The 20698-nt window shown below is 38.1% G+C and overlaps 1 protein-coding gene across 10 annotated transcripts in view; it reads right to left on the reverse strand.

The window, feature by feature from the left end:
* Positions 1 to 20698, reverse strand: part of LOC139473446 (innexin unc-9-like) — a 113372-nt gene that overhangs the window by 5676 nt on the left and 86998 nt on the right. For 2 of the 10 annotated variants that reach the window (XM_071256024.1, XM_071256022.1), the window contains exon 2: positions 1278 to 1359. The exons of 5 other annotated variants lie outside the window; for them this stretch is intronic. In XM_071256024.1, the coding sequence (XP_071112125.1) occupies positions 1278 to 1291 (14 nt within the window). In that variant the 5' untranslated portion in view covers positions 1292 to 1359. Of the gene's footprint in view, positions 1 to 1277; positions 1360 to 7582; positions 9334 to 9359; positions 9561 to 20698 lie in introns of those variants that run through there. 3 more of the 10 variants (XM_071256023.1, XM_071256026.1, XM_071256016.1) reach the window with 3 other exon arrangements.

A 20698-nucleotide genomic window follows, 5' to 3' on the forward strand; every position in this document is an offset into this window, starting at 1 on the left:
GCGTGCATACCATAAATCTATATCGCTTTTCTTCACTTGTACAGATTTGTCTATTGTTTTGAAGCGAAAATTTGCTATTGAGGATGAAAACACTTCAAATTGTAAGCCTGGAGATGAGAAAATAATTCTGAAGTAAATATTTGCCCTGACGTCCAAGGACAAACATTTCGCAACCGCCAAACTCGATATCCTTTCAGATCTATTAATCAGTAGTTTGAATCTACCAGACGTAACCATTTGTACATGTTTGTAAATCGGATGTAGATGTAGGTCACCTAGTCATTTGATAAAACCCGTCCCTTGTTTGAATAGAACAAACGGAAGGCACAGCGTTGGTAAGTGGGCAGGAAAAAGAAACTAGCTTATACATCGTAAATAGGCAAGAAGATGACATTGACAAAGACGTTCTCCTAATGTAACGGGAAATGTTGTCGGAGTTTTATTGGTCGTAGTTTGCTTGGTATTATTGGACGTAGTTTCTCGTCACACACGCTTTACTTAAAGCTAAAATGTTCATATGAGAATATATAATATGTTCTCAGGTCTTCGGTCTGAAATAGAAAGACGATACAGAAATTCACATTACAAACATTTGACTGGTCACATGATCTAGCAACACGTTAGTAAAAAGCTATGATTCTTACAACAATTAGAAGAAACACACGTCACAGATAGCTAGAAATAATTTCTCATTCACACGTATAGAATATAAATAGATCCATCTAATCATTCACGTGTGACTATACTAATATATATATATATATATGTGTGTGTGTGTGTGTGTGTGTGTGTGTGTGTGTGTGTGTGTGTGTGTGTGTGTGTACGTGTGTTTGTGTGTTGCAATGAATTATCACTTATCAAGTACAGGACAAAGTAAGCATTGATCTATCTATACTGATCTTGTCATCTGAGCCATTTGTGTCAACTTTGAGTCGGGCATATCCTGCTATATATCACTGCACGAGGTAATACAGAAACCAGGGCACAAGTAATAATATTAATATGTATCAAAAACAACGTCCGTATATATATATATATATATATATATATATATATATATGAAAAGAAGAAACAACATGCACACCGAATTTAGAAGGTTAAAAAAGCTACAAGCAGGTATTATTATACGTTTGAATATTATAAGAAACATAAACATGCTTTGCAGAAGAGCTAAAGAGCAAGTGATTGTGACGAGGCGAAGCGTAAAATTGATGGAAATGTGCATTAAGGCGGAGAACGTGATCGTAAGTCTCGTGCGGGAGGATGAAAATACGAACCCCCAACCGAACATGTTCTCCTTGCAACTACTCCTGATGCCCAGGCAAATCTAGGGCTGATATTTCATGATCATCAGAGAATCTAAATGTCCAAGCAAGAAGGAGAGAGAGAGAAAATGATTCAAATGAATACGTCTTACGGAAAGTAACTTAGTTTTGTGCATTTGCTTGCTAGAGTTGGTTTCGAATTATAAATTCAGAAGCGAGGTCGTAAGTTGAAGGAAAGTAGTATCAGCCAATATTTTGTTATTCTTCTCTTCAGGATCGAAAGCCGGAGAGTTGATTAACTTGGATTTCAAAGTGTTCGTTTTCGATCCAACTTGTCAAATTCTATTTGGAGGATGAACGATGCCTACTCTTTTATCACACATTAAAACTAAGGTGTGAACTTAATTATTGGATTTTGTCAAACACGAGCCCTGCACATCGGCAGCGTGCCGAACCCTCTGCCAAGGTAACACCTTAGTGGAAAGCCAAAAATTGACCCATAAAAGTTGGCACGTAATCCAAATGAGAAATGTATATTTCCATGTTTTTTTCTTACTTCTGAAGATGACAAATTACATACATCTGCCCATAATATACAAAATATCGTCTTTTTACGTTGATTTTGTCATATGCAATTGCTTTACAGCATGATCCTCTTACACAGTACTACTGAACATTAACTAGCGCTTCGGGTGTTCCACAGGGGAGGGTCAACGATTTTAAAGGGATGGGCCAGGGTTCCTCTTTTTTAAGTGTCCATCTTTCGAGGGGTCGAGACGGGGATGTCGGTGATTGGGGGCGTAGGTTCTTAATGACTGTGTGTTTTTATAACTCAAATGTAGATAATATACTATGAGGAAACGACACTAATAAAAGAAGTAGATTTGTCCATGTTTCGCGTATCAAACGTTTAAAGAGCCAGACTTGTATTATAAAATTATACCGATTGTCCTTAGTAAAAAGCAAACCTCACCAAAAAGCAATTTTGCTGAAACAGGTATTATTGAAGTAAAGCTGCTTGATAGACAAATTTGAAATGAATTGAAATACACACAACATACCAAATTCAAGACGCAATCTGCTGTAGAGCACATATCAAATATTCAGTCGAGCTATTCAAAGGAACATATATATTTACTTGTATCCAAACATGTTCAAGGTGGTGGAAGTTTTTATGAGCGCCCTACATTGCAGAAATGTAATATATTCTCTCATGTAAACACACTTTGCTAAACAAATAGCACTTTATAGGAAAGAAACAAAGACAATGTTTTACAATGACTTGTTATAACTGAATATGATTTGAGACGCCATACATATGAACTAAATCCACCACTAAACTATTACAGTGTTTGTCTTTACAGTACTATGAAAATAAGACCGGATTTGCGCTTCTGGTTTTCGAATAAGATTTTGGTTTGTAAATATCACAAACATTATTGCTTCCTTTCAGTGAAATGAAAATATTAATCGATTTCCACTGTTAATTTTGACATAGGCATTTTCCTTTGATAGTACAGCAATAATTAATCGAATCATAAATCAAAAACCTTTCCTTATTCTTTAAGGTTGACCGTGATACTGTGTTTAGGAACTGACCGACCTAACGCGAAATTTCAAAAAGTGTTTTCGTAACAACTGCGTTCAAATTATAAACAGATCTCATTTGGCATACACGTTTGCATCGATCGGCTCTGGTGAGGTCGATCAAACTTTAACGATTACTGTTCTAACCAATCGCACAACCTTGGGAAATATCTACTAAAATAAGGGGACAAAGAAAAAGATCTGAAATACTCGTAAGTAATTCAAAGCAGGTATTGATCTGTAATAATAAGAAATTCAACCTTCTGCCTCCTGATGAAGAAAGTTTGCGAAAAAGAGTACTGATTTGTTATGATGAAATATTCTACAGGAAAGAATCAACAGTGGAGAGTATTTGCAGTTGTTTCCGTTAGTAAATGAACAAAGAAGCGACGAGGTGGCTGACAAAAACAACTTCTAAATGATAAAAACAAAAAGAGCAATGATGAAAGGAACTTGCTATTATGACATCAAAACAGATATGTAAAGCATAGAAACAATTTACTGCGAGTCGATATGTAGTTCACCAGAAACAAAAGCAAATTGTGGAAGCACAATACGGTTTCTTACTTTGCGGTGAAGCAAAGACAATGATTTATTCGTCTCGGACACGGGAACATGTGACATTTACGAAGGACATGTGAAATCCACTGCTCTCAATAATCTATACTACCCGTACTGAAGATCGTGTCATCACGTTGTGCATAGCGCAATGTACATCAATCATTAGACATGTACACGGGCGAAGCAACAGCAGTCACAAGTAGCCCTTATATGCCTAATCATTGACATTTCAAACAGGACATTTGGTTCAGTCTCTGTAAAACTAATCATGCACCAGACAAACATAAAGAAGCGAACACATTTGACCTGTCTTTGTGAGTGTGCTCGCTGGTTGGTTGACTCAGTTTCAGATGCAATGGAAATTATTTTTATCTCTCAATTTTCTTATCGGGCGTTTGTACTGTATTAGTAGAATGGACGAATTAATATTACTATTATTTTTCATTAATGATGATTTCAACTTTTGAAAGGTTTCCATTTACGTCATAAAGTTGCAAAGTGACCTTCAACATCCCATAGTTGCGTCGAATACAACCACAAAGTACGAACTTTCGTATTTCAAGAATAGCTTCAAGTATTTCATCTAAACTCGAGGAAAGATAACCTCTCAGGATATAACCTTGCACATGTTGGTCTTGTAGACAATCGGATGTATTTCAGAATGGGTTTAAGATGAATATGCGCACGTTTCAAACATAGTATTTTTCCAAATGCTTTGATAATTGAGCATAACAATAACATAGTAAGAGCCATAACCGATAAAAGCAGGCTTCTGTGTGCTTTTCATGGACCCAATGTCAACGCCATCTCGACAAATATGACATTTTAATTAAAGCCTATGACCTACATATTTTCATTTAATTTCAGCAAACTTTAAACCAACTAGAAAAGAGGAATATCAATACAGATCATCTACATCTTCAAAATCTCATCATCTTCTTCAAATGGAATTAATGCTTCAATTAGATCAAGTAGAATTTAAAAGAGATGTTTTGCGCTGCCGGAAAACTCACGAAGCAAAGTCGAACGACTGCAAATGTCATAGAATGCTGTAGTATGATGAGAAATAGCAACTCTCATTTACAGCTACATTGATGAAGAGGTTTAATTTTTGGACATGATTATTCAACCGAATAAGACCTAAGCCGTAGCTGGAATTTAAATAATGACCCTTGCCATACGTGCTGCAGTGCGTTGGGCCTTAGTGATGTAACCACTGTCAGTAATTAGCGTTGCAACTACAGCCTGATTTGGCATTTGTTGAAGAGACAGGAGAAATCGATGGCTTGCATGAAGTGACTCTGATTTCCTTAGTATAGTCCGAGCCTTCATTAGTTTTTGGCATGCCATGACACGAAAACCAATGGTGGGCATACCAACCGTTACGCAACTGAACAGCAGGGTGCAAATGTGATGACTCGTTTTTTCTATAAGGGCCGTGCACTTTGTATTACACGCCCATGGCGAGGATCTGGTAATTTATTCTCTTGATTCAGTATTTGTATTCACAGACAGATTTTGAAGAAAAGGTAAATAGTAAAGAGAATTTGCATTAAAATGTTAGATTAGGCGATTTGAAGCAAACTTATTGATGACTTTGGAATACTTTATTTCTGTCCTTGCATCTGATGCCGTATGTCATAGTTTACATTCAGCAGAAATCTGAAGTTGCATTAATTGGCAAGAAAACGTGAGAATGATTTGCCGTCCTAAATTGGAATGCAAGTAGATGCAAATGATGAAACTTTCCTAAACCAGACAAGTCGATTGAAGGTCAACATATTTCATTACAACCAAAGATAAAAGTAACATAGACATTGAGAATATTTAAGACTAAATGACACTCCCTGAGTATTTATACATAGAACTGTTCATTCCATTACCATTCAGAGAACAAAGTCAACCTTTCACATATAACACTATCCCATCCTGTATAAAGCACACTTAAGAAACTTTTATGTCGCTCCAACTGTTCTGTGCACTTGTGCTATTTTACGTCAATAGTAGCATCAAAGATCATAAGTTAGTTATTTCACCAACAGAGTCGCATTTCACCCATTCAGTACTAACATATCGTGTGGGGGAGTTTGATTAAAACAATGGCAATGTGGACACCACCAGCAGAACTTTCCAGCAAGAAGAAACCCATACATTTGTTGCAACAACTCTCCTTTGTATCAAGCAATATCTAAATTCTCATCATATATAGCATATACATTTCTGAACATGCTATTCACTACAACCTATTTCATATTAACTGCCCAGTGGTTTGCCTTTGTCCTGTGTCATCTGTTGATGCTACACTACCTATGATATAAATGCAGTTTTGTCAAATCGTGCCCGTACAATAGACTAACGCCACACTGGTTAGTTTGAGTAAATATCAGATGGGACTTAATCGAATATGTTGGGAAAGTCAACACAATTTACATGTATGCCCGATAAATACCAACCCACATAAGGTCACACAGAAGCTTTTAGTTAACCATTTATACGTAGGCAGATATCCTTCTGATACCAGATATCACAGACAATGGGATATCAAACATCGATGGTGTTGCAACTTCGCAATTAATGTTCCATTCCATATACGAGAGCATGGTCAAAATATTACCTTGGTTCCGACATATTGGATGTTCCAAAGTAAAGACACCAGGATCGACACAAGATTCTCTGATTGATATGAATCAAGAGGAAATCGTATTTCTAAAATCTAATGCGCTCTTTGTTGAACGCTGTAATCACAGTCAGTTCTATTACTAACGCGTTAAAAGTAATGAAATTACCATATAATTAATTATGACTTTTTCATCATTCAACTTCAACGTATCGCAACAATATTTAACGTGCAGGGAAAAGCGTATACTTGTTTGTGATATGATTAAACCATTGCTTGTGAAAAACTTCCAACGTTAGCCAACAAACATGAAATGCTGAGATTGGCTTAAGTATTGACTTAATGCTGAAACATTATTATTCTCATATTACTCTTATTTAGGGTTATCGAGATAAAGATATATTAATTATTACTGAACTTTTATTAGATCTATTTACGAAGCCTTTAGTGTGTATATATTGTATGCTCATTACTCATACACTCAACATACCAAACTATAACCAAATCCCGAAAGACCAAAAGCGCTCATTTCATTGGGAATAGAACCCGGATCTTCAGTGTGATGCTCCCATGTTTTAACCACCACCTAGATCCATAAAAACAACAATTGAAAAGTATGCTTATGCAAGAAGAAAATATAAAAAAGCGTTGTGCATTGACTTTCTACTACAAGTCATGGGCATTGTGAGTTGTGGGTGTTGCCTTTCGTTAAAATAACAAGTAATCAAAAATGATAGATAAAAGTATTGATCTAGAAAGCAAATTACAGTATTGATATCAGAATCTGCAAGACGACGTAAGAATGCATTCGGTATGTCGCTCGGAAACATACGAGACTTTAACACGAAGACGTACTGTTTCAGCTGAACCTTCTTTACAAGACACACTTTTTCAACAAGTGTCTATGGCATAGTGGACATTGTACTTGCATACATTATTCAAATGTCATTAAATAAGGACAAGAATTTGTATTGTGTGAGTTATCGCCCCTTTGTCATGTTTGAGGCAACTGTAATACTGCAAATGTATTATTGCTGAACACACCACACATAACGACATCTGCCACGCTACAGTAACTGGTAGCTATTCACAATTATATTAGAATAAGTATATGTTCATACTCTTTGGTGTCTTGCAAACTTTGAGTGTTTGGTATACAGAGAAACTTGAGTTTTTTAAAGATAAAACGTCAACGACAGAGAATAATAAGTCCTGATCATCCGCCGAAACTTATGCCATTGGGCGTAAGAGGCAAAACAATATTACGGATTGGATCACCAAAAATCCCCGATGACACCAGGTTGTTCGTGAAAAGTGTAAATCTGGTCAGGAAGAATCATGATAAAATTAACTGCACACAACACGCTTAATTCAAACATAGACTTAAGGAATGCATCTCAACAAAAAATAAACCAGGGACATGAAAAAGCCACATGCATCAATACTGAACAACAAATGAAGTTTTTTTTCGAAATCAGACATTTTGATAATGTCACGCAACATATGAACGAAACCTTAATTTGGTTCGTAGAAAATCTCCCGTGCTTCCTACCCTTTTCCTGTCAGCGCCGAGTCAGTAAGTTCCAACTCCACAACGTGGTGGGATTCACCACTGTGCACGTGGTTATGATGGAAGTGACGGCGGTTCGCATGCACATGCTTGCTGTTTGCGTGAGATCTCGTGTGATTTGCTTTTCGAGCATGATGAGAATGGCGGCTGTGATTCATCTCCGGGACAGCTATTTTTCCGTCTTTATACAAGGAGAGTTCCGAATTAGAGTTGAGCTCCTGCAGGACTATGCCGCCGTTAATTATTGCCTCCACTTTGGCTTAATTTGCAGGACACCAATACCAATGTGAAAAATATGTTAAATCTAAACACTGTGAAAAAAACACCAAGCACAGCTTACATCATTTGGATATGAATGAGTGTTTCAGCCAAACCTTCAAAATAGTCAATGAGAGGACAATAGGAACCCCAGTTGGTCCAGGATAATTCTAGCCTCCACACTTCCTTTAAACAAAGCAATCCATGCCACATCCGTGAAAGCCACCATTTTGCTTCACATATCGGGGAGAGCCTGGTGTTTGTCACACCTTAATGTCGAGTTTATAGATCTCCGCCATCACACTTTGATCCTAAAAAAAACAGCGAAGGGTTTTGTGTCCATGGCAATGACTGGGCCCGGATACCAGCGAATCATTCTAGCTGATGTGAACAAGCTTGGAGACGTTCGTCCTTCAAAGCCTTACTTCAAACACTACAAGAACAAATGTTGAAGAAACGACGCTGACAATTGGAAACGCACCACTTCTCAATCCCTCTCGTAGTTTAATTCAGGCCTAAGATAAGAACCTTTACGCTTAGCGTCTGGGTCTGGCGTGAGATGAACGAGGAACGATGAAATGTAGCTCTGCTAGAGAGTTTGGAGGCAATCATCAGCGTTATCGGTTTCCCAAACTTGACAGCAAAATATCTCAAGCAAAACCTGATGAGAACTGATTCATGCTACGGGATTTTGAAAAGTAGAAAATCACCTACTGAACAGTAAACCCTCACAACACAACACTTTACACTTCCAAATGTCCACAGCATCACAAACTGTCAGAACACCACATCAGTCAATAACTCCATGGCTTCGAGACACAAGCGCTGGTTGAATATCTTCCAAGAATTCATGGCCCGGGGCTCTGATCGTTTGGAGATGGGCCCCTACAAATTTCCTGGTCCATTGAAAGTGTAATTCTTCGATACATATTATATACGCATTATCGAAATATATATCCACGGCGAGGGACTACAACCTGACGCATTGGTCCCTACAAGACAAGCAGTCTAGGCTGTTCTCTGACAGGTGTGTAGTATGGCAGCAGAGATCAATAGCTCCAAATTACTGGACTACTTGCCAATTTTCGATTATTTCCCAGTCAAGGAGTCAAATGTTAGGCAGGGGGTAGGTTAAGCTTAATAAAAAATAGATGACTCAAACTAGATGGCAGTATCTGCACACACACACGTCGTAAAGTGAAAAGTTCAAGTACAAGAAAACAAGATATCACAACTTCCTTCCTATGAGACCTTCACGATTCTCCGATGACACAACCATCTTGTATACATGGCTTAGGGCGTATGGAAATCTTTAGCAAATGAGCCCAAGTGGATCAGTCGGTCTCAGTCGAATCATCACTCGCTGAGTCTAACAGTCCATTCGTTCGATCAATACCAACAGTCATACTGATTTTGCTACGAACACGGCACACTGTTCGCGTTTTCAGAAATTCGGTAGCCACACTAAAACAACAGACACATACAATACACTAATACCTACATATACATCGTTAGGAATCCGGCTCAGCGTCCATTATGACCGCACAAACCTCCATAACAAGCCTCGCTATGTCTTCCTACCAAGAGTTCCAGTTCCGCCGGCTGGTAGAGGAATTGTGGTAGCGAAGGCCAAACACTGGCGCATGTGAATGATCGAATCGTGGTAGTCCACTGCAAGGCACTCGGAAGGTGTGACTACAACGGTACCGAGGAACATTCGCCAGAAGGTGGGGGGGGGGGGGGGGGGGGGGGGGGGGGTTGTAATAACAGCAATATGGGTCTTGCGAGAGATGGACTCAATCAAACAGCATTCGTTATAGCGTTCTTAACAAACAGATAATTAGATCGATTTGACGGTTGGAGTAGTCGGTCCCAGTGATGGTATACGTCCCACGGGATTGGAGACTGTTGATTGAACTGTGGGTATAATTTATCAAACTTGTATTTACATGCCTAGTTCTCCTGCTTGCCGCTAGGTTTATCGAGGCTGATTACTGACAACTTATTATCATTTGTTTGATTTCTGAGTGATCATAGTGGTTTATAGATGTCATCGTCGCGTAAAGGTCTTTCGAACCATGCCGTTATTATTGACAAATATTATTTAGCGTGATAACTGATATTACTCAACAGATGGCGCCTAACTTGAATTAGAAACGGACGGCAGACATCTTTTCTAACGCTAACAGTATAATCAGAGTGATCAACATACATACATGTCTTTGATAACAATGTGTAGAATATATATACACATCAAATGTCGTATTAGTTATGTTTTTACGTTTTGTCTAATGGTTGTTTCCAGCATGGAAATGTTTTCGAATGTATTCATTAATTCCTATTAATGCAGAAAATCCATCTTCTTAATGCTCTGTATTGGCAGAAAACACAGAGCTGAGTTTTCATATCAATCAATACATCTTTCTTTTTCCAATTGTCTCTCCTGGTACTTATCATTTATCGATACGCCCCAATAAACATTACATTAGCGTCTCTGGAGAAGCTGTGTACACTGTTTTATTGAAATCAATACATGAAAACTCTAATCTTTGAGTAACTACGCTGGGACGTGACGAATCCCTAGTTATAAGTACCAGTGTTTTGGCAATTAATCTCCCAGTATTGACAATACGCATTCAGTTTACAATGACCGGGGCGACGTTCTGAAGCTAAATGAGTCGTTCTGGAATGATTTAAAGGAACAGTTGATGATAAGATAATATTTGAAGCTTGTCAGAGACGGTGCTTGATATATAACTAGTGAAATTAGGAAATAAATAGTATTTGATATGAAACCGAAGGATAATATATTTTATCATACTGCACAGTGAAGACGCTTAATGTTAATCAACATTGTAGACAATATTTACCTTAATTTTCGACAGCACAATAACCTTTGTCCGCAACCATTTGGGAACATTCAGTAATACATTTATTACATTTCTCGACCATCCGTTTGTTGAAAAAACTTGAAAATATACAACAGTGTATTTTCCTATATAATGTATATAATATGGTTAGAACACAAAAGTAATCGTTAACCCAAAGAAACCAATAACTGATGATAGTATGTCAATATATTTAAAAAAACAAACCGGATTGGATAAATGAATAATCAGACCCTGTGAAGCGATATTTTGTTCAAGCCTTGGTATCACAACGTGATGCGAATGAAAAGACGTTTTCCAGTTTGGTGAAACCTGCTGCCGAACAAGGTATCAAAAGCGTGGCGAATTTTGGATCCGAACCTACGACCAGCGGATGATGTAACTAGGGGATGCAAGTCTCCTGGTTAAATCACTTAAAGGCTATACATTGTCCTATGCTTTGTTTGTAATAAGCAAAACGTAAAGATGAGTGGGAGCGTTTGGTGAGTCAGTGAAGAAATGACAGGACCCATGGGAGTGAAGTTGGGATGGGCTGAATGTCGGATCACTCCCTATTGGCTAAGAACCCGTGTGTAACCATTGATTGTCATATCAATCTATCAAAACATGAGTCAGGTGACTGAATGTAATTGTACAGGATTGATTGGGGTCAATAAGTCCATTTTTCTTAATACTCTGACACGGTTCCGACAGTATTTCGAAGATGTTATTTATGGGCAGTTATTGTTAATCGCTTTAGAGTTCCATTTTAGAAGTTAAAAACGTGTGTATGGTTGACAGCAATTAAGAGCAGATGAACACAAAGGAAGCCTTGCACAGCAGTAATTTAGAACTACCTTGCACAACAGCAATTGAGAAATACCTTGCACAACAGCAGTTTAGAACTACCTGCACATCAGCAATTTAGAATTACCTTGCACGTCAACATTTTAGAACTACCTTGCACAGCAGCAATTTAGAAATACCTTGCACAACAGCAATTTAGAACTACCTGCACAGCAACAATTTAGAATTACCCTGCACATCAGCAATTTAGAACTCCCTTTCACAGCAGCAATTTAGAACTACCTTGCAGTTCATCAATTTAGAACTACCTTGCACAGCAGCAATTTAGAAATACCTTGCACAGCAGCAATTTAGAACTATCTTGCACTGCATCAATATAGATCTACCTTGCACTACAGCAATTTAGAACTACCTTGCACAGCAGCAATTTAGAACAACCTTGCATAGCAGCAATTTAGAACTACCTTTCACAGAAGCAATTTAGAACAACCTTGCACAGCAGCAATTTAGAACTTCCTTGCACAGGAGCAATTTAGAACAACCTTGCACTGCAGCAATAAAGAACTACCTTGCACAGCAGCAATTTAGAACAACCTTGCACTGCAGCATTTTAGAACTTGCACTGGAACAACTTAGAACTACCTTGCACGGGAACAGGCTAGGGTTTTCACAGGACATCAGCTACTCAGAGCAGACAAGGGCATCAGCTACTTACAGCAGGCTAGGGCATCATAGGGCATCAGCTGCTTACATCAGGCTAGGGCATCATAGGGCATCAGCTGCTTATAGCAGGCTAGGGCATCATAGGGCATCAGCTGCTTACAGCAGGCTAGGGCATTATAGGGCATCAGATGCTTACAGCAGGCTAGGGCATCATAGGGCATCAGCTGCTTACATCAGGCTAGGGCATCATAGGGCATCAGCTGCTTACATCAGGCTAGGGCATCATAGGGCATCAGCTGCTTACAGCAGGCTAGGGCATCATAGGGCATCAGCTGCTTACAGCAGGCTAGGGCATCATAGGGCATCAGCTGCTTACATCAGGCTAGGGCATCATAGGGCATCAGCTGCTTACATCAGGCTAGGGCATCATAGGGCATCAGATGCTTACACCAGGCTAGGGCATTATAGGGCATCAGATGCTTACAGCAGGCTAGAGCATAATAGGGCATCAGCTACTTACAGCAGGCTAGGGCATCAGCTACTTCGAAAAGACGAGCAACGTAGCACACAGCAATGACAAAGAAAACACTTGTCTTTTTTGTGACACTTGACAATAATTAGAATTGCTAAATATCAAACGAATTGTTTAATAATATTCAGTAACCAAGCTACATGCCCAGATCATATGTAGAAATGGTTATCAATAAACCACAATACCCAATGCAGGCCAACGGGTGTTGATGAGTTTCAGGTGCTGAGCATGATTTAAAAGTGTCTCCGTTACTTCTAGCCCTGATCCACAGGGTACACACGATGGTGATAAAATGCTCTTTCTGGAGCTTTGCCCCCGCCGCGCATATACAAATTAAACACCATAACGAATCACGTGATGTTACTTTCATTCCGTCCCTGTCAATCACGCATCTAACACCTGTTATGTACCGGAAGTGTTAATGTACTAGGAATGAATCCGGTATTTACAGATACGTAAGCCAACAAAGAAACTGATAATTCTCAATATATAATGGGAATATTAACAGCGTCAACTAACACCCAAGGCACATTCGCCGCCTTGGAGTCTGTCAATAGCATTGGAATAGTACACTGCGGAGAAAGGAAATGTACACGACGAACAGATCGCCGGAATTAATCCCATACATCTAACATAAGACAGACGTAACTCCCACAGGGTTGTACATTACTTGTCAGTTGCAAATGAGACAGTAATATCTAGCAATATGCATAAGCAGACCCTCGTGGGAAGAAAGTGCATCCACAAGAGTGGTTTGGGTGTAAATGGCAGATATGGGCCTGATATAAATCTATCTGTCGCTGATGCCAAGGGAGTATGATAGACAAAGGAACGATTGATTACTAATCGCCTATATATTATGTAATATGCACAATGTATGGTAAGAGGAAATGAGTTATTATATATACATTATTAATGTGTGTGTGTGTGTGTGTGTGGATATACACTTCAATCATATGTTTTTGATAGTGGAGGATATAGAAGATACTCGTCGGTATTCTAATCCACATCTATATAACGATTAGCTCTGAAATAAAATACTGTTCATACTACACAAGCAGTTAATTACAATCGGATATCAAAGGAAGAAGTTTAGAATACGTAATAGTAAAGCATGTTAAATGGATTTCTCAATCAGTGAACTAACACCGCTTTATGTAAGTGCATGACAAAGTGAAAATCACTCCCACTGTTAGACATATTGATTTGCTTACAACCAAGACGGAATGCTGTGACTTTTTGAGATTTTACCGTCGCTTCGTCTAATAATGTGAGTTATCAGACGGTAAACATCACCCTTTCTCATGGATGTTTTGTTTGTTTTTTGTTTAACACCGCACTCAGCAATATTCCAGCTATATGACGGCGGTCTGTAAAATTTTCGAGTCTGGACCAGACAATCCAGTGATTGACATCATGTAAAACGAGTAGGAGGTTTTGTGTTTTTCATGAGATTTATATCTGAAATCCATCTTAAAGAATCTCTAGTTTTAATTCATAATGCTCTTTTCGTTTGAGGAACTTCTATATCGCTTTCTGGAGTTTTGGAACGACATTGTAAACATTATTAACCAGATGACAATCGGCTAATCTCTATTACCACAGTACGGTCTCGGAAATAGATTTCCAATCTCAATTCATATCCGGAATCAGTCAGTCAACCAGGTCTTAATGTATATTTTTCATACATGTGAACTTGTAAATAAACATTTATAGGAATAATGCATTTTTCAAAATATGGGCACAGTTAACCCATGATTAACCCTATTGATAGACTCATAAACAAACAAGTCAATAAATTCTAAATTTTAGCATGTGATCCATATTTCAAACAAGTATGTACATACCACCACATGCCATCCGGTTGTGTTTCTGGCGAAAACTCGCAATACAGACCTTACGTTGTATGTTCCTCCAGTCTACAGGCAGTGAAAGTCATAACTTAATATATGAATGTTTGTCACTTGGGTAAGTTTCGTGGCGACTGTTGTTATGGGGATGCAAACAGCTTTCTCTTACATCCGATATTAACACAACTGCATAACATAAATTACCAATGTCTAAAGAGACTGGAGGATGGTAATTATTCATATGAACATCGTTGCATGACAATTGAGAATAGGAGATAGTTGTCTCGGATAATATGAGCACGGTCAAGAATGTGAATGAATAAAAACCGTTATAACATATTCAATCTATTTCAAACTAATACGCCTTTTTTATATCGGATATAGTTCAAATGAAAATAATTTTTGAAGCACATGATCTACCCTAAATCTCAAAATATATTTGAAACAAATTAATTCTGAAATATATGATCTAATCTTTGAAAAAAGTGACTGTTATGTAAAACACCCCTCCACAACCAGGCAGCTGAATACGGCAGAATTTAGCTTTAACGAAATGCATTTCTCCAACGTCCACTTAAGGCAGACAGTGGCAACTAGAAAACATGTTATCCACACAATATTGCAGACACCTGATCGCAAACATCCACGTGTGTTACACAGGTACAAAGCCCACAGTATTGATTTATAATGGATGATTTGACGTCAACGGTTACCATGGAAACGGTAAAGACAGAGAGTTGATTATGAGCAGACAAGTTAATACAACGCGAATAACACTGATTGGAATCTCCAAATGATACTATACAGTAAAACGTTCTTGTAAAGGGGGACAACTGTTGTAAGGAAAGGATATCCTAATTTCATCAATAATCACAACATCTGCCCATGTAATAAGTTTTACCTATGTGTTGACCATTTGCTTCTTGGGGGTCATCATATGAATGGAGGCTTAACTCCTGTAATATGTGATAGTAATTAATTAAATCGCCAACCTTCACCCACTGGCGTGTTGCCATAGCAACCACACATACATCCTTTGTACAACATAGAGGAAACCTGTTTTGTAATCGTCTGTGTGGGTTGACAGTAATATATCAACATGCTGTCGGAAATGTCATGTATTTCTAATACAAGTAATAACTATGTAGATGTGACATTATGTCCCCGCGAGATAAATAAGCTTCAGGAATATCTCGGTTGTACCTAAAAGGCGGATTTGTGACGTCAGAGAAATATAATTTACATTAAGCAATATAAAACAGTGTACCTCGTCGATGATAAAAATCTTGTTTCATTATCGATATTTATAAAGACCCACCCCCATCCCCCACCCCCCCCCCCCCCCCCGCCCACCCGCTCACCCACACACACCCACCCACCCACACACACACACACACACACCGCCAACCGCCATCATCAGCCAAAACCCGTTTGAAGTCCCTCTTCACCCACATCTGAATGAAAAGAGACGCCCGAAATAGACATTCGTAATGTTGTTTACACTGTTGATATTAAGTAATATAAGACAGTATGCCACGTCGATGATAATTATGTTATTTCATTATCGCTATTTATAAAGCTTATTTACACAAATATAATTGTAGGGGAGACAAAAAACACCCCTACCCAACCCCACCCATAATAACACTAGAGCAGATTTAAGTCCCTCTTTCACCAACATCTGAATTAAAAGAGATGCCAGAAATAGAAATTCGTAATGATTTCTACACTGTTAACACGTGTTATCACTACTTATCAGTGTTTGCACCGCCTACAACGTACGTACAATATGAAGACCCAGTACCTGCATAATTTCCAAATCATATATATATACATTACTGGAATAGACATCTACACTCTCTCCTAAACGGGATAGACATCAACTCATATTGGGGTACAACAAGGGTTAGCCTTCTCATCCCTCCCTGTCTTTCCTCGAATAATCACCTACAGGAATGTTTTCCTATCGATCAGCGTTAATTTCTGACTGTGTGATTATTCCATTGGTGGTGGTGGGTCTATATTCGTTATTGTACCAGAGGCGCCAGGCGATGTCAGGATGGAAATTGATCCTGTACCCCTTCCCCAAGACGCCACGGATCAGTACCGCACGCCGTGACCACAAAAATCACGAATCTCTCATCTTGTTCGAACTATAAGGGCTATCAATTAGATCTACCCTAAACAGGAACTTGTTATCCTGCGATAACCGCTAGGTGGCGCGAATGGTGAATTATCCATAGCCGCCATATTGGAAAATCCAATAGCTTTGATGCATGAGTGAGTCTTAGCTTGTATCACTAAATAGCGGGAAGAGCAAACGGAAATTATGAATTTTAGCAGGATCGAGCATAACGAGAAAAGCTTTGACATCCTTTTAGCTTCCACAGTTTTCGCACATTTAGTCAATAACTCGGGATACCAAGCAATCTGATGAAGGAACGCGAATACTCAGTACAATCACATTATGAGCGAAACATGCACACACACATCTTAATTATGAAATGGTATGTAATGCGATTCTTAGACTTGACAATTTGAGGATTGTGTTGGAAGGTATGAAAAAGGTAAAGGTAAAATATTCTGCGATCTTGTGATATATTTAGAATGTTAAAATTTCGCATCTAAATTTGATTGAAATCCCACCTAAAAATATGATGTTGTATGACTCAGTGGTTGCGTTGATGAATATCAAACCGATCATAACGATCCTCTTAAACATAATTAAAATCTCTTTAACCAAAGATGATGATGAGGATGGTAATCGTGACTGGTGCGTGTGTGTAATAGTCAGAGAACATCGATCAGTGCAGTAATTCAACATGCTTCAAGATACATTTGTATAAAACGTGAAATGTCAAATGGCTCCAAATTCCTAAATGCTGCACATTTTAGCACGTGCGCGTGGCGACGTGATTCTATTCCTTGTTAAAACAGCATAGAAAACTGCAAAATATCAATAATCTCCTTCGATTATCAATATCCATAATGCAAGTAACGTGCCCCATCACCCAGATCAGGAGTCTCGACCAAACGTATAAAACCAGAAATTCTTTACCGAAACAAACACTCATGAAAAAATAATTCAATCATCTTTAATGATATGGATTATTTGACAGTGGGGGTTGGAACAAGTTAAAGACTTTATAGACCTCTATGTCCGATCAATGTCGTTTCTCGCGACATTTAACTTAGACATTCTTACATCATAGTTCAGTACTACGACATTGCGGTGCTTTTAATGAGGACAAGGAACAGAAAAAGTAAGTCTTTGACAATACTTGTGGCGAAGGAGTAAAACCTTGAGCCCAAACAGTAGTGATAAACAGTCAACTCTTGTTATCTGACAATACTATTGATACTAACACAATACTCGAGGTAGTTGTAACAATGCAGTGTTTGAATATAATATGTCTGATATTGGGGTCGTGATGAGTGATTCGACTGTACTTTGATTAATATAGCACGTAGACACATCTGGTGACGCGGTCTACTTTAGTATTTTTGAAGAGAGAAACAATGTTAAATGTATTCAAGGTACTGTTATGTGTATAAATATACGTCATATGTAGGGCCGGGACAGACATGCTATGAGCTTGTTTGGAGTCGGGTATTTCTCGAGTGCCTCTTTCGATTCATTTAACTTGTATAGTTAAATATCTGTATGAACTAAAGATGAGATCCTAATTGTAATGAAGAAGTTGTTCATCTATATATCTTATCCTTAGTCAGTACTCCATATTCCATATGCCTCTCAGAAAAGTTGTATCTTTATCGTTGTGGCTTGCACAAGAATTATATATGGGTAGCTTTGCTATATCTTTATCTACGGTACATTATTTTCTTTTCCACGAAATGAAAAAAAATAAGATATCAATGCTTGTGCAAGAATGATATATTGTGAGCATTGGCAAAAACAATAAATAAAATGAAACACCATACGGCGATCATGTATATTCTGCACTGCAATCGACACGTTTCTGCCAAGGATATATCACTTAAATACTATAACATATTTTGTTGTCTTGAAACTTACATTACCGAGGGTAGTTTATGTCTGATTGAATGTAGATAACCTTTGTGAAAAACAACCGCCACAATATTTCTTACCGCGAATTTAGACAGGGTCGATCACTTATCTGAGTGTTGGGACCTACTATTAATCTTGTGTCGACGGTACGCGACGTTCGATTCCAAGATGTGGTAGATAGGTTAATTAAATCTTACTTCGGACAAGATTTTTTAAGTCCAATCTCCTGGCCTGTATTCAAAATCTACAAATCAAAGAACATTGGAATGTTTGGTCTCTATCATTGATTCCACGTTCAGAATCAATGTCTTGCACACCTATATTGTACAGTTTACACACACTTGAATCCTGGGCTGGGATACTCTTGCCCCTTGAACGAAGCCTTTATCAACCATACCACTGATTATAACGGATCGAATACGTCATTTTCACGTCAAGCGTTTCCTTGTCTAGTCTTAAAATGTACTGTGTCACATTAAATAGTAACCTGCAATCCTTCTTGTAAATCTTTCCAGTAAAACACATTTTGATATATATAGGAATATATCATGTGACGATCTGGTATAACGAATTAAAATGAATATTTTATATAAATTGACCGCATTTCATTTTCAGCTAGCTTTCACCATGAATGACGCCAGGTTCATGTCATTATTATCAGGCAATAGTACGCTTTAGATTAAGAATACAAACGAGAAAAGGGTTTGGTGTGCTCAACATATTGTAGGAAAAAAGCTCAGGCACTCGAAGTTCTCTTTTCCTAAAGATGACACCCGAATGATTTAATCGGTAGTTAAGTATGTGGTGGTTTCCTAGCAACGGATTTAAATCCCGAAGCCGCTCTTTGATAGAAAATGGAACTTGTCATCTTCAAAAACACCACTGCTACTTCAGAAATAACTAATTTAACTTCAAAATATCCATGTCTAAGGTATACATTTGAACTTATGTCCCTTGTGGTATACATCAAATAGTGCAATCTGAAAGCTACCCATGAGCTCCAGTGTAAAGTAAAAACTAAAGCCCCTTTCATTGAGCTGGAAGAGATGTAATTTATCACATAATTGATTAAGTTTCTGAGCTCTATGAAATAAATGAACGTCTTAAAATTACGCTCTGCAACATTTAAAGGTTATCCTCAGTGTAACGTTTCAAGAATACTTATTCGATGGTTCGATATCAATTTTCATCGTATGCATCGTAAACCCATTCGGAGGCTGATTGGAGACGTTTTAAGTCAAGTAAATTTCGTGTCAAAAGGCTCCATTGTTGCTTCGTCTTAAATTGGAGCAATTTATAAAAAAATGACAGTTTTTCGTTATGAATTGCCTGGTGCTTTTTTAATCATTACTCGAAAGCGACAGGCAATCTTTACAGTGTTAGAGGAACACGCTAAAACCTTTGCATGTTTATCAAAAATTGAACAGACTGGATCGATAGATTTTCGATCCCGTCATCACAAACCGATGCAGTTTCCATTATACCGAGCTAATTAAGTCGATGTGCGTCGATTTATTCCGGGCGTACGACAAGAAAAAGCCTGTTGATTTATGGAGTTTTGATTGGAGTGTCTCCAAGATTGTACAGAAAATATTCTTTACATAAACGCTTGAACGAAATGGCTTTTAGACAGCTTTTAAAACATTGTACAATTTACTTGCCTTAATAGTTACATTTGTAACTGCCCTGCTTAATCTTAATAACATATAATGACAGGTAAATTACCAAACTGTCGAGGAGGAGGAGGAGATATTAATTACTGAAATGGTACTAGGGATTGCAGTTATCAGGTACAATGTCAATATGTCAGAAATGACACACGAAAAGGCAATGATGACTGTCCCTCATATATATGGAACGTTTCATTTTGAAACACGCTATCAATAACCACTTCAAACATTTTCGAATTTCAAACATGCCCTTGCTTGTGTGTGTTTGATTAGAGAGGTGAAATCCGTAATGTCTATGACTGACAGGAAGGATGTGGTTGCCTGGCAACAAATGAAGTATCAACATCCGATTGGCATTGCCGGTTGTGAAATAAGGGTATGCCATCCTTATTGTAACAGTACCGCCTGCATATAAACGATA

The sequence above is a fragment of the Haliotis cracherodii genome, unplaced genomic scaffold (genome assembly GCF_022045235.1).
Source record: "Haliotis cracherodii isolate W230 unplaced genomic scaffold, xgHalCrac1.p SCAF_29, whole genome shotgun sequence".
Classification (NCBI taxonomy): domain Eukaryota; kingdom Metazoa; phylum Mollusca; class Gastropoda; order Lepetellida; family Haliotidae; genus Haliotis; species Haliotis cracherodii.